Source organism: Trematomus bernacchii, unplaced genomic scaffold (genome assembly GCF_902827165.1).
Source record: "Trematomus bernacchii unplaced genomic scaffold, fTreBer1.1, whole genome shotgun sequence".
Classification (NCBI taxonomy): Eukaryota; Metazoa; Chordata; class Actinopteri; order Perciformes; family Nototheniidae; genus Trematomus; species Trematomus bernacchii.
Window position 1 is genome coordinate 1,433,066 of NW_022987625.1, and position 15,102 is coordinate 1,448,167.

At 41.5% G+C, this 15,102-nt stretch overlaps 2 protein-coding genes across 2 annotated transcripts in view; one reads left to right on the forward strand and one right to left on the reverse strand.

Annotated features, from left to right (window-relative positions):
• Window positions 1-793, reverse strand: part of LOC117484446 (zinc finger BED domain-containing protein 1-like) — a 1,546-nt gene extending 753 nt beyond the window's left edge. The window contains exon 1 of the mRNA XM_034132919.1: window positions 118-793. Coding sequence (XP_033988810.1) covers window positions 118-517 — 400 coding nt within the window. The 5' untranslated portion in view covers window positions 518-793. The remainder of the gene's footprint in view (window positions 1-117) is intronic.
• ckap5 (cytoskeleton associated protein 5) overlaps window positions 1-15,102 on the forward strand; it is a 66,654-nt gene that overhangs the window by 13,199 nt on the left and 38,353 nt on the right. The window contains exons 5-20 of the mRNA XM_034132920.1: window positions 2,722-2,893; window positions 2,997-3,126; window positions 3,219-3,319; window positions 4,603-4,716; window positions 4,847-4,951; window positions 6,474-6,563; window positions 7,191-7,355; window positions 9,123-9,251; window positions 9,347-9,493; window positions 9,641-9,742; window positions 10,282-10,392; window positions 11,896-11,988; window positions 13,617-13,802; window positions 14,249-14,343; window positions 14,523-14,706; window positions 14,864-15,039. Of these exons, the coding sequence (XP_033988811.1) occupies window positions 2,722-2,893; window positions 2,997-3,126; window positions 3,219-3,319; window positions 4,603-4,716; window positions 4,847-4,951; window positions 6,474-6,563; window positions 7,191-7,355; window positions 9,123-9,251; window positions 9,347-9,493; window positions 9,641-9,742; window positions 10,282-10,392; window positions 11,896-11,988; window positions 13,617-13,802; window positions 14,249-14,343; window positions 14,523-14,706; window positions 14,864-15,039 (2,100 nt within the window). The remainder of the gene's footprint in view (window positions 1-2,721; window positions 2,894-2,996; window positions 3,127-3,218; window positions 3,320-4,602; window positions 4,717-4,846; window positions 4,952-6,473; window positions 6,564-7,190; window positions 7,356-9,122; window positions 9,252-9,346; window positions 9,494-9,640; window positions 9,743-10,281; window positions 10,393-11,895; window positions 11,989-13,616; window positions 13,803-14,248; window positions 14,344-14,522; window positions 14,707-14,863; window positions 15,040-15,102) is intronic.

The following is a 15,102-nucleotide window of genomic DNA, read 5'->3' on the forward strand; positions in this document are numbered from 1 at the left end:
GACTGAGACTGAGACTGACACTCAGAATTATCATATTAAGAGAGATCATCAATGTTAATGACTTGCTGTTGTTAAAATGACATATTACATACAACAGGAGGAAGGAATCCTGCTCACCTATGGCCAAGTGGAGTCTATGCCCGAAGCACTGGAGCCTCATCCATCCATTGACCTCAGCCGCCAGCTTTATATTTGCGGCATTGTCCGTAGTCATACAGACGAGTTGATCCTCTTTTAACCCCCAAGCAGCCATCGCTTCCCTCAGTCCATGGGCGATGTTTTGCCCCGTGTGGTCTTCAGGGAAAAATGCGGTTTGGAGACACTTTGTCTTCAAATTGAAATCGGCATCGATATAATGAACTGTGAGGCTCATGTATGGCTCCATGGTGCGGCTAGACCATAGGTCCGTTGTGGTGGCAAAGTAGTCAGCTGAAGCCACATCTCTCTCAACTTCCCCACGGCATTTGTCAAATAGCGCAGGCAGCGCAGACCTGCTGAAATAATACCGAGACGGCATTGCGTAACGTCGTATTGCACTTAGTGGTTGTATTTCAGATGATTAAAGAGATTGGTTGTGTTAGCGTGTGGTGCCAACACAACCTGGTAACAAATCCTGCACTGTACTTTGTTTTGCTCCACGTCGGACTCCTGAAAGCCAAAGTACTTCCAAATAGTGGAAATAGTTTTACCCTTCTTTTTAACGAGTTGCTGCTCTTGTTCTGACATCTTCGCTCGCACTGAACACTCACAACACATGGCACTCCCACATGGCCGAGTGGGCTTTTAGGGAGGGGCGAAAGCGCACCCAGCTAAATAATCGTATTTTGTCAATTATGCTGTTTTCATAATCGTAATTGCGATTAAAATACGATTAATTGCACAGCCCTAGTTCAAGGGCATAACAACGGTTAATCCAATGTCTCTTTGTAACTTTAACTTTAAAATGATTACTGATAATCCATCATTACAATTATAAATAATAAACGCAATAAACGGATTATAATGTTTAGCCGACCGGAGCTTCCGGTTTAGGAGGTGCGCACGCAGCGTCTCGTTTTAACTGAATAATGGTCATGTTTACATGGATTTATGAACTGCCCCTATTACTGCCCCCCTTCCAGAGACACACTGTCAAACACACTCAGACCTGCTTGGTATGACATTGAAAAAGTTACATTAAATAATAAATAAATTACAATAAAATTATCTTCACATCTTGTAATCATGTCTATAATTTTGAGCGCCAAATTATTGAAAAGTATCGATAAGAGTATCGGAAAATACCGGTATCGATAAGCAGTATCGGTATCGTGAAAATCCTAACGATACCCAGCACTAGTGCTGGGTATGCTGTTTTGTGTCTTTATATCAGGGGTGGGGAACCTCCGGCCCCCGGGCCGTATACGGCCCGCGAGACCATTTGGTACGGCCCTCGAGGTAGGCTAATTTATAAACACGTGCAAAAAAAGATTTTTTTTTAAGAAATCTAGACTGCAAAAAAATTAAACAAGCGAGTGCCTGTTTTTCCTGGGTTAGGTCAGGGTCCTTGAACACAACACGAGCCTAACGTGTCATCACGTGGTATATGTCCCGTCTGACAGGGGTGCAGTTCTGCAGGAGAGCACCAGAACGCCACTCCGGCACTTCACAAATTGCAGTACCCATAAAGAGCCGTACACATGCTACAGTTTTTGCGTGGCTGTGTCTTTAGTTGAAAGCCCAGTGGCGATCTGTTCATCTGTCATACTGATCATACAGTCAATAACTGTGTTGTTATTAGCATCTGGTTAGCTAGCTATGCTAACGAATATAAGAAGCTTTTTCTCCAACCAGTGAGGTAAAGCACATCTTTATATGACCATTATAGTTATAAAAAAATAAGAGAATAAAGTAAACGGGTATAAAATACTATATGACAGTAAAAAAAAGTTATTAATAAACAAGAATGCAGTTTGAAAGGGGAGTGATTTGTAAAATATCCATAAAGAAAATCTGCTTCCAGTTCTGCTTCATATGGGTGTTGAGAGATGTATCCATAGATCTCCTCATGTTGCTCTCAAAGTGCACCAGATTGATGCTTTTAACTTCAACATTAAAAAAAAAAAAATCTTCCCGGGGGAGCATGCCCCCCGGACCCCCCTAGAGGTCCCACTTAAATCATGTCCACATGAATAAGAAACTAAATACATTTGCACACATCTTGTGTCCATATCTTTCTGTTTGGTGGTCATGCCACACCGTGCACGTGCATGCATGCGTGAGTCATGGTAAGGTATCTGGATTTAGAGGTTGCTTTTTCTTTGCACAGCATGAAAGAAAGGCCAAATGAATGGGCTGTGATTTTAGTATTTTTAAGCAGAGGTCAATCATTTGTACGGCCCTCGGAGGATGGTGAAAAATGTAAATGGCCCTTGAGAGGAAAAAGGTTCCCCACCCCTGCTTTATATGATACACATTTTTCTTTTCAATGTTTAAATCCCGTCCTGGTTTTTACTTATACAATATAAATTGAAAACCATATAAATATGTGTAATGCACGTCTTATAACAATAGCACAATTTTCACTGGCCCAATTTGACCCCCTCCCTAACTAGAACAGTTTTTTTTTTTTTTTTTTTTACTGCTGGTCAAAAAAGTCATACTAGTAATTTATTATGTCAATCAAAGCTGTCAATGACACTCACCACTGTCACCTTTCTGTGGGTCATCTTATTCCTACAGTGAGTTTGGATCTAAGATCGTGACGTTGAAGCCAGTGGTGAAGATTTTATCCAAGCAGTTTGAGTCCAGAGAGAAGGCGGTGAGAGACGAAGTCAAGCTGCTCTCAGTTGAGATCTACAAATGGATCAGAGATGCTCTAAGACCTCCACTGCAAAATATTAACTCCGTTCAGGTTGGACACACTCTTCAGGGCACACCCTTGCCATCCTACTAATGTTCATCTTTCAGAATCAAGGGAAACTAAACCTTTGCTTGTTTGTTCTCTGTCCCTGCAGCTGAAGGAGCTGGAGGAAGAGTGGGCGAAGCTGCCTTCATCTCCTCCCAAGCAGACCAGGTTCCTGCGCTCACAGCAGGACCTGAAGGCAAAGTTTGAACAGCACCAAGCCCAAGGGGAACCGTCTGATGGTTAGTAGAAAACTGCAAACATAAAAAACCTCTCTTTGATGTTGAGGAGTTGAAGATTCATGATCTGCTGCCATCTCTTTCTCCACTTTCAGGAGAGGATGAGGCGGACACAGTAGCAGCAGTGGATCCTTACGAACTGCTGGAAGCCGTGGACATTTTGTCAAAGATGCCCAAAGACTTTTATGACAAAATAGTAAGTTTATCAAACTATCTCCAAAAAATATACTTTGAAACAAGAAGTCTTTTTGAGTTAACCTGTTAAGCGGAGGCTGCAGGCTTTTTTTTTCACGAAACTGTGTCTCAGGGCTTCTTAACATTTAACAACCTATTAATGTGCCATACCCACTTAACGGGAAGAAACTGAGCTAACTGACGATGCAAACCATTTTTACCGAAACAAAACACAAGTCTCAGAAGCGTCTAAATGAGCGAAAAAATGCTAACTCACTTAGCTCAGAACTCACGGTAGAAATACTTAATTACTTATCGGATCTGCACAAACAAGATGTATATAGAAAGCTGAGACTCCACAGATTCTAGCGGTATAAGTATCATCACTGTGCGACCAAAACCCAGACAACACACAGCGTAGCTTTACTGAGCCAAAACGGGAAATAGTCTTACCTTTGCTGTTTTCTGATCAAAAGTTGTGTTCAATGGGATTAAAACGATATAAACGCTGCTGCAGGTTAATCCAATGTGTCTGTGTCACTTTGAAAAGATGACTGATTATCCATCCTTCCATTTTTGTCAAAAACGGAGATTTCATATTAGCTGCTATGAGAGCTACAACCCAGCTTCTGGTTTTGGGCAAACTGCGTGCGCATCGCTCTCACTCCTCAACGGAAATGTTTAGATGGATTTAGGCACTTCCCCTCGATTCTATTGGCTCTAACGGTTCAAAAGAGGTGTCAATCATCAAAATCAACCGATGGGTTCCAGAGATATGGCAAATCCACGCAAATGACCCCAGAAGTGGTTTTGTTTTTGCTAAACCTCTCTAAAAAAGTACTTATTATATGTTATAGTTTGGATTCCTAAAGCTTTTAGTCTACTATCCCATCATCCAAGGCTGGTTTTCACTATAAGTAATGGACGGAAACTATAATTTACATTTTTTTTACTATGTTCAATCTGAATTGACTTTAAAATAAAAAACATCTATATTGATTCTGACTTTTCTACATCCAACTCACAGGTTTATCATTACTTTGAGAAAAAAGATGATTAATTTAACCCTTTTAGAAGGGAAGATATGGTCATTTGTTCTGGGAATGTCATTTTCGAGCCTGAGACCTGGAAAACAGGCTCAGGGCTTAACAGGTTAAGGTATCCAAAGCCAGAATTCTTAACGACTTAGTTAATACAGATTCTACTACTGAAACACTCTTAACTACAAAATTGAACCCTGCAGTATCGATTTTTGTAATTCAGCTTTTCAACATGTTCTGTTTCCTTGCTCATCTGTTTCTGCAGGAAGCCAAAAAGTGGCAGGAGAGGAAAGAAGCTCTGGAGGCTATAGAGACTCTGATAAAGAACCCCAAACTAGAGAACGGAGACTATGGAGACCTTGTCAGAGCTCTGAAGAAGGTAAAGGTTGAGAAACCCTTCATGGTTTCCTTCAGGCAGTTTATTCAGGAATTAGTTTCAAGAGAAATGACTTTGGTCTAACGGGACTGTGGTGAATGTAAGTATGTGCTCAGTGGTTGTTATGTTTCAGGTTGTGGGGAAAGATGCTAACGTGATGCTGGTGACCTTGGCAGCTAAATGTCTGGCTGCACTGGCCTCTGGTCTCAGGAAGAAGTTTGGAACATATGCAGGACAAGTAAGTTAATGGAATCTCTTTGACAGCTATTTTCCTCTTTTGTATAATAGTGTTTTGATGTCAATGAAGCCATTGGGGAAAACTGGTACGAACTACTTGTTAGAAGTGCCTTTATTAATTGGACATTAAATGGCTACATTGGCCAACAGACATCGGCGTGGAGGTTCATTCTTGAACACATGAACATGCTACTATGACTTTAACATTGTACCATGTTTGTGTTTTGTGTCCTGAGATTAATGAATTCTGATTTATATTTAAACACACCGCTGGCAAGCAGTATGCAGGTTCTATTTTTCTGTAGGTAGGAATAAATGAGTTTGGTCATTAGGTATGAGCTGCATTGATCTTAATTAGCATAAGCATAGACTTAGATGTCACATTCAGAATATAATGGGGATCTAACCTTTTCTATTCGTAATATTTTCCTGATTTCAGTTATTTTATAAAGCAGATTTAACTGTGTTAAGGCGGGATAAGAAAAAGATATCATGACATTACTATTCTACGTTCCAAAATCATTGATAGGGGAGTTTAACTTATGCACGATCACTTATAATTAGGGATGTCCCGATCACCTTTTTTTGCTCCCGATCCGATTCCGATCATTTGATTTTGACAATCTGCCGATACCGATTTTTCCCGATCCGATCTTTATGCAATGCATTAAGAGAAAAAAAAGGTAACAGATAACGGCTGGTCATCCAACGCGATGAATTCAGCTATCTTGGCTGTTATGTTTTTGGCCTTTTCACTGTTCTGGGGCAGTTTCTCTTTCCTTTTAAAAGTCTCTGAAAGTGTCGGTTGTTTCAGTGCCGTTACCTGAGTGGCCGCTGTGTACTCGTCGTGTTGTTGTTGGTGGTGTTTGTATTAGATTGGTCGTGTTGAACGTAGCTCTGTTCTTTCCACCACGCGGAACCTCCGCCTTGCAAACATTGCATCTGGCTGTTACACTGCCTTCGCTTTCAATTTTATAATACTTCCAAACTCCTGACATTTTCTCTGTCCCGACTCCCGAGGCACCAGCTGAACGTAGCCTCTCGTTAGCTTACTGCTACTATTAGACACTGCGCCCACTCTGTTGCCAGATTTGAGAGAAATAAGCAACCAGGTCGATGAAAACAAGCCCAAAAGAAGCAACACATACATGATGTTGTGTAATTTTAAACCAAAACTAAGGCCTCAGGATGACTTTAAGATGTGAACATGGTCATTTTTGTTTTGTAACATTAAATAAAATAAAAATATTTTATAAAAAAAAAAATCCCGATCCCCGATTTTTTTCTCCCGATTCCGATCTTTTGAAGATCACGTGATCGGCTCCGATCCCCGATCACGTGATCGGATCGGGACATCTCTACTTATAATGATCTTGCTTGTTTGAAGTGAATAGGTCAGCACTGTTCTTGTTGTCCTTAGTTTGAATCTTTAAGGTGTATTGCACCAATTGTAACTCGTTTTGGATGAAAGCGTCGGCTAAATGTAACGATATCTTCTAAATAAGAGCTGTGTATTTATGTAGGTGGTCCCAACTATTCTGGAGAAGTTCAAGGAGAAGAAGCCTCTGGTTGTCCAGGCCCTGCAAGAGGCTATTGACGCCATCTTCCTCACTGTAAGTATAGACCTTCGTTTGACTACTAGTAGTAGTGAGCAGCTCTTCTTGAATCATCCAACACAGTTTTGAAAATCATGAGTAACGGAGGAACCAACAACTGTGAAGAAAAGCCAAAGAAATGCAAGAACACACACAATGCTCCTCAAAATGACTTCTGACTAATCCCCAAGCCCCCAGATAGTGTGCTGGCCTTTGAACACATTTTCGTAGTGGTCAAACAGGGGTACTACACACCCGTTTCTAGTCCGTGGCGTCATTTTGGTCCAAAAATACTTTCCCCCCCAATTACTTAGGAAAGAATCGTCTGTAAATCATTTAATATTTTTATTTCGGGCTATATAAACTACCCAGTACGAACACCTTTTTGTTGCCATTAATTCAATCATTAGGTTTTAAAAGTTGAAAATTGCGCTGGATTGAACTGTAATGATGAATTTAATGTATAGTGCTCACATATTGATGATAGTCAGCTATAGACAATGGCTTCTTCCCATGACTGTATTCCTAACTTAATGGCTGCTGGGACACATAGACAGCTCTACTGACAGCATTTTAGAAGACAGAAGTTTGAGTAATGATTGGATTGATGTTTTTTCATGTTTGTGACCTTTTTTGTTTACCCAGACCACTCTTCAGAACCTGTCGGAGGACATCCTGGCTGTGATGGACAATAAGAACCCATCCATTAAGCAGCAGACCTCTCTGTTCCTGGCCCGCTCCTTCAGACACTGCACTCATACCACGCTGCCCAAGAGCGTCCTTAAACCCTTCTGTGCTGCTCTCGTCAAGGTGGAAATAACTCTATTAATACTAATCATTTTAGCTAATGCTGTACATGGTAATAATACATATGTTGTTTCTTATAGCATATTGTCTCAATATAGGACTGAGATGAAAATAAGGTTAGGAAAGCATAGTTTAAAAGTAGCAGTACTGCAGTCAGGGAGTGGAAGTGATGTGCTGATTTCAAACCTTTATTTAACCAGTTTGGTCCCATTGAGATCATAGATCTCTTTTTCAAGGGAGACCTGCAGCATATAGGTTCCACATGAAACATAATACAATAAAGGACATCATACATTATATTTACAGGTTACATTTACATAGTTATCGACATTTACAAGTGCCCATAGTCTCAAAGAGCATTTCATTTAGCCTACTGATGCTATCAGTGCTATGAATAACATTCAAAAGATTCAAAAGTTTTATTGAGGCATCTCCATCACTGAGGCCGATGCGATGCGCATCTCGATACGTTGCCAACGATACGATACATTTGAAGCACCAGGCGATGCCAAAGTTTCCCCGCAGCGAGGCTCCGGTATTATGCCGTGTTATGCATGCCCTCCAAAAAGGAAGTGATACCGTTTCCAAACCTAACTTTGCCGTACAAATCATTGAAATGTCTGAGTTTTTGCTTTACGCTGTGCGCCCTCCCGCGAGGTGCAGTGGGCATGCATAACACGGTGTATTTTGTTTTATTCCTTATATGCATAAATTAACAAAAGTGCTTCACATATTTGGTTCTCTCTACTAGTACTGCACATCCCATCATGCTGTTCCATTTGGACCTTTCACAAACTGGCCTTTTCACAAGTCCTTTGTACTGTTCTCTGTCTCCAGAGTACAGTCCACTTTTATAACACCTCACAGTTAAACAATTTAAGGATGCCCAGGATTAACAATGTGCAAATAACAACTACCACAGTGCGATGCCCATACAGCTGCTGACTGATGTGCTTAACACTCATTCATAGGCTAACTCACCAGTGAGCAGAAAGCAGTGGTTTCTATAGGAACAATAAAGAAAATAACCTTTCACAAACAGCTATTTCATAACTGCTTACAGTAAGGAAGACATTTAAACTAGTATTGGTCACAGGCTGCTGTAAACTAAACACCACTCTCTGACATAACACCTCACTGAGTGATTGGACTCAGGTTTTTTCTTTTCAGACCCCATGTCGCCTCTTATGTGCGTCGCTAAGTTCCTCGTACTACTTGTGTCCTTTAAAGCGGCACGGCATCGTTTCCATGTTTGTTAATAACTGACGTGGCTCCTCCGTAGTGCGAAGCAAAGAGCAAAGATGGTCTCTGCTGAGTGCTGACAGGATGAGAGGATATTATATGAATGAATCGGTTTTTTACCGATGCAAAGACACTACAATCGATGCATCGCGAGTTCAACCCAAACTGTAGCCGATGTGCACTCTCATTTTGAACGTTTATGCCGGTGCACCGATGTGAATCTTAACATCCCTAATATGCACAGTAGTTACAGTATAATTATGGCAATGACAATTTAAGTCCCAGGCTCCTTCAACAATGCAACAGAAATATATGTAAGACATAAAACAACACAAAACAGAAAAGAAAATGAGTAGAAATAAAATAGTCCAAAACAATTGTAGTAGTGCATTGTGGCTGCAGACTCTATAAACAGTACTGGGATATAGGATTATTTTTGGCAGTTCATCATAACAAAGTAGAAACACACTTTATTTCAAATGTCATCATTTAAAAGCTTGTATCTACTCTTCTCTTTCACCACCTCAGCAAGTGAATGACTCTGCTCCAGAGGTGCGTGATGCAGCCTTTGAAGCTTTAGGGACGGCCATGAAAGTGGTGGGGGAGAAAGCTGTGAATCCTTTCCTGTCTGATTTGGACAAACTCAAACTGGAAAAGGTAAGGATCAGTAGAGAAAGGAAGAAGGGAGTGAAATCCTTCGTCAGCTAGAAATATCTCCTCACCACTGTCCTTTTTGTTTCATGTGTTACCAGATAAAAGAGTCTGCTGATAAAGTGGAGCTCGCTGGTAAAAAGGGTGCAGGAGGGGAAAAGAAGCCAGCAGCTAAAGCCCCTCCCCCTGCTGAAGCTCCAACCAAATCTTCTGCCCCACCTAGAAAGGCCCAAGCTGCGGCCAGCAAGGTATGTTCAGAATATTGCACAACCAGTAAACTAAAATAACCCAAATAGATATTTGTCACCTGGTCCTACCTGAATGTTGCTGCTTGTTATGACCTAAAGAAACGTAGTGACATGTAATTGTATTGAGTGTTGAGTCTCTTTCTGCAGTCATCAGCAGTTCCATCTAAGAAAGGCAAACCAGCCTCTACAGCGGGGGGGAAATCAAAGAAGGCCCCTGAAAGTAAAGATGTCATCGAGACGGAACTCTCTGTAAGTCTGCATGAATTTATCTTGGAGTTTAGGCTTTCTTTTTTTTTTAAAGTTGCGTCACCGTAATATTAAACAACCTCTGCTCCTCCTAAGCCTTTCACAATGACATTCTGGCACTTTGGTACTTCTTCCTTTCTGCAGTACACAAATCAGGAGACTCTACTGGGTTGTCTTTCCCTCAAAGAGATGTATTTCATCTGTCGCAGAAAAACACATTACATGACGTTTGATTCTGGTTTCCACTGACATGGCTTACTTGGACACTTAAAGGTAGGGTAGGTAAGTTTGAGAAACCGGCTCAAGATACACTTTGTTATATTCCATGGAATGCTCTTAACATCCCGATAGCAATATATAGCAATGAATATATTGTGTATTTTCAAATTCTAGTGATCTCGACCCGGTTTCTCAAACTTACCTACCCTACCTTTAATAGTTATTATTCACACTGTCTCTGAATTTATACTACAGAAGAGATTAAGCAGTATCAGTATATTGCCATTGAAACTTTTGTTTTACATTTTTTGTTGACTTGTCAGGCTGAAGCGTGTGAGGAGAAGGCAGCCGGTGTACTTCCTGCTTCCTGTATGCAGCAGCTAGACTCAGCCAACTGGAAGGAGAGACTGGCATGTATGGAGGAGTTTCAGCGGGTGAGGTCTTGATTTCTTTCTTGATGACCGCTAATTCTGTCATGCTCCAGCAGATGTCCCTACAAGATGTGGTTTAGTGCTGCTACAACCAAATTATTGAGGAATTAACCGGCATAAAAAAAGGGCAATTATTGTGATCATAGATAAATCATTGATTTCTTTTAAAGCAAAATACCAAATGTTCTTTTACTCCAGCTTCTCAAATGTAAGAACAGGGGGCTTCCTCTGCTCTGCTTGTCATATTAAGGTAACGTGAATATCTTTGGGTTTGGTCAAATATAACAAGCATTTGAAAGCTTCACCATTGACTCTATTGTGATGGGTATTTTGACTATTTTTGCAAATATATTAGACAAAAAATCTAACCCTAACCCATAGTAAAAACATGAATTTGTTGCAGCCCTACAGTGCACTAAACTAAATATTGAAAGTGTGTCATTTCATTTTCTTATCAATTGTTGAAAAAATATGTATATTGGAAACATTTGACCTTTCTTTAAGCGCCTTCTTTTTTTGGCACGACAAGCGATGCCAAGTAGTTAAAGTTTTTGAACGCAGAAGTGCATACCGCTTATCACAACAGTCCTCGGGAAATAAAGAGGAGAAGTTGAACTTCTGAAGCGTCACTACTAGGGATGTCCCGATCACCTTTTTTTGCTCCCGATCCGATTCCGATCATTTGATTTTGACAATCTGCCGATACCGATTTTTCCCGATCCGATCTTTATGCAATGCATTAAGAGAAAAAAAAGGTAACAGATAACGGCTGGTCATCCAACGCGATGAATTCAGCTATCTTGGCTGTTATGTTGTTGGCCTTTTCACTGTTCTGGGGCAGTTTCTCTTTCCTTTTAAAAGTCTCTGAAAGTGTCGCTTGTTTCAGTGCCGTTACCTGAGTGGCCGCTGTGTACTCGTCGTGTTGTTGTTGTGGTGTTTGTATTAGATTGGTCATGTTGAACGTAGCTCTGTTCTTTCCACCACGCGGAACCTCCGCCTTGCAAACATTGCATCTGGCTGTTACACTGCCTTCGCTTTCAATTTTATAATACTTCCAAACTCCTGACATTTTCTCTGTCCCGACTCCCGAGGCACCAGCTGAACGTAGCCTCTCGTTAGCTTACTGCTACTATTAGACACTGCGCCCACTCTGTTGCCAGATTTGAGAGAAATAAGCAACCAGGTCGATGAAAACAAGCCCAAAAGAAGCAACACATACATGATGTTGTGTAATTTTAACCCAAAACTAAGGCCTCAGGATGACTTTAAGACGTGAACATGGTCATTTTTGTTTTGTAACATTCAATAAAATAAAATAATAAAAATATTTTATAAAAAAAAAAAAAAAAATATTCCAGATCCCCGATTTTTTTCTTCCAATCTTTTGAAAATCACGTGATCTGCTCCGATCCCTGATCACGTGATCGGATCGGGACATCTCTAGTCACTACCTGTTATAAAATAATATGCATTCATATTTAACTATTCATTTGTTCATGCTTTAAGGCTGTCGAGACCATGGATAAGGCGGATATGCCGTGCCAGGCTCTGGTCAGGATGTTGGCCAAGAAACCAGGTTGGAAGGAGACCAACTTCCAGGTAAGTGTCTCTGCCCGTAACAACGGAGCAGCAGCTACGCAGGCTTGGAATGTAACATTTTCTCCAAGCAACGACTTTTGCCTAGGAAGCACAGAGAGAAGAATTAAAAATGAATATAACAAAGGTTGCCTATTTTTAAGTGGGAGTTTAATTGGAAACCAAATACAAAATAAAAGGAAAGATTCAATATCAAAATGTTTTATTCAGACTTCCGGTGGCGCGATCGTGAGGATGGCAGCATAACAAATGTAGCTCCCGACTGGACTACCAAATACATTACATTACATGTTACTTGTAATACCCCCCTATAATTTAGAAGATTTACTTTGAAAGTGTTTATCAACACATAATAATGTCAGGGGCGGAAGAAAATAACCTTGGAATGGCCTTAAGAAGCAAAAAGAAGGACATGGAAGATGCAAGCTGCGGCCACGCCTCATTTCGCTCCATTTGCTCTATCCAGCACTGTTTTTGCAGGGGGCTGATCCTGTGAGCTGCAGCTGACCACGCCCCCCTGCAGGAGAGGGGAGCGTGCTTTGAGATCAGCTGCTGGGCTGTCAGAAGAGGAGTGAGATCTCCGTGTTTTATTATATAGTCGTTATTCATTTGTTTTAAAGCTCAATAAATAACAAAGAAGAACTTTGACCGGCACTTTTCTAATTTTGTCCTGAAGATTTAAACTTTAACGGACATCTTGACTGGCGAAAGAAAACCTAACTGAAACTCTGCCGCACGGTCCCCTCGTTCCTTGGAAGAGGCGGAGAGGTGGGTGTTTGTCATCTGCTGGTGGACTAACCGGAGAGAATTACAGTGCTTGCCTCGACGGGGAGGGATTGCATTGAATTAAAGCAGCAGGAGCAAACGCTTGCCTCGGGGAGGGAGAAAAAAAGCCACAGCGGAGAATAAACAGAAGGGTAACCATGGTAACTATGGGCGGGAAGTCTTCTTCGCTGCTTTTGTGGCAGACTACAGCGCCACTTACAGGCCTGGCATATGTACTACAGCGTCTCCAGCGCTTTAGAGCGGCAATGGCCGGCCGTGGCCCAACCCCACATTCCCCTGATAGGTGGAGAGTTGGCCCAATAGCCGTAGCGCCACTGTCCTGACGTCAGGACAGTGTTCATATCTGGATCAGTTTTGATCAGATCCGTTGCAGCCCCTTTTTTTAGAGATTTGGGTATGGAGGAAAATAGAGAGGGTTGTGTTTTCTGACACTTGGTGAGTTCCCTGGAACACCGGGGACACATATTCATGTATACAAGACGTACAAAAGTGCATTCTGCATGATAGGTCCCCTTTAACTAGAGGGTTGTGATATGCATGTTACTTTGAGGTATTGTATGCAAAATCTACCATTGTCCCGAAGTATACTTTTATCTGATGTACTTACTGTTTGTGTTTTCTTTCCTGTAAAACCTGAAAATAAAAATGAAGTTACAAAAAAAACGTTTTATTCTAATTTTCACAGTGGCTACAGTGTAGTTGTTAGCAATGTTAATCTAAAGTCTTTGAGCTACCAACAGTGCATCATACAATATACTCTTTCAACTATTCTTATTTACTGTTAAGCGAGTAACGAGCCCATAGGGGAGGGAAGGTGCCCGTACTTATGTTTTCTCCCTGTGCAGGTGATGCAGATGAAGCTGCACATCGTGGCTCTCATAGCTCAGAGAGGACAGTTTTCAAAAACCTCAGCCTCTGTGGTTTTGGACGCCTTGGTGGACAAGGTTGGAGACGTCAAATGTGGTGGAAACGCCAAAGAGGGACTGACTGCTATTGGGGTGGCATGCTCACTGCCTTGGACTGCAGAGCAGGTTTGTATCCCGTTTCTCTAGGCAGGAGACCACTCTTGAGATTTTAGAAAAAAAGTTGTCGGCTACAGTAGAGTCGATGATGGATATACCAGGGTTTTGTCTAAACCGGGTAACAGGGGCGCTGCGCCCACTTTTTCGTAACATTTTAAAACAGATGCCAGAAAACAATAATTGTGTTTGTTAAAAACTGTAAAATGACTCCCAAAAAATTGAAATCATGTCAAATAGACCGCCAGACGGCAGAGACAGCTTTGTTTTCACATAGCTCCAATGTCGCCTTGTTGTTTACATCCGCGGCGCCATCTTGTATACGGGCATCAAGTTATTGCGAGAATATATATATATATATTATATACAAGATCAGCGCCACAGTATTGCCCTCATACTATATTTGTTTCGAAAAACCCCTGTATACTGTATTAACACACTCTATGTTTATTTGTCAGGTTGTGTCTATGGCATTTGCACAAAAGAATCCTAAAAACCAAGCGGAGACTCTCAACTGGTTGGCTAATGCCATGAAGGAGTTTGGCTTTGCCGGGTAATTTGAAGTTCTTATTTACATGCTCATTATTTATCAAAACATAAATATATGAGTTGTCATGGTTTTTAATGGCGTTTTAGAAAGTTCCAGAATATTGTTTTCGGTTAGTCATTTTTACTTAAGAGACACAACTTGCACCTTAATGGTATCTGATGACCTCTGACCCCCCCTCTCAGTATCAATGTGAAGGGCTTCATCAACAACGTGAAGACGGCTCTGGGAGCGACTAACCCTGCAGTGCGGACGGCTGCCATCACCCTGCTGGGAGTCATGTACCTGTACATGGGTGCTCCTCTTCGCATGTTCTTTGAAGATGAGAAGCCTGCTCTCCTGTCACAGATAGACGTCCAGTTTGAAAAGGTAGGGACTTCGTGTGTGGCTCAGGAATACAAGAGATCAAGGTTTTATTCCTGTTTTACATTGGTAATAAAAACTGAAATAAGGACTTTTCTCAGCACTCTGTTATCTCGTCAACAAATTATAAGGATATCTATTTGTGTGGGCATCTCCCTCACAGATGCAGGGTCAGTCTCCACCAGCTCCCATCAGATTCACCAAGAAGTCAGCGTCAGCGGAAGAGGAGGAGGGTGATGAAGCAGAGGAGCAGGAAGAAGATGGAGGAGGAGGAGGAGGAGGAGGAGGAGGAGGAGGAGGAATGGACATCATGGACCTGCTGCCCAGAACAGATATCGGGTAACCAAACACTCACACCTTCAGTGACACTGCACAAAGACTACAATGAATCGTAATTCTTGT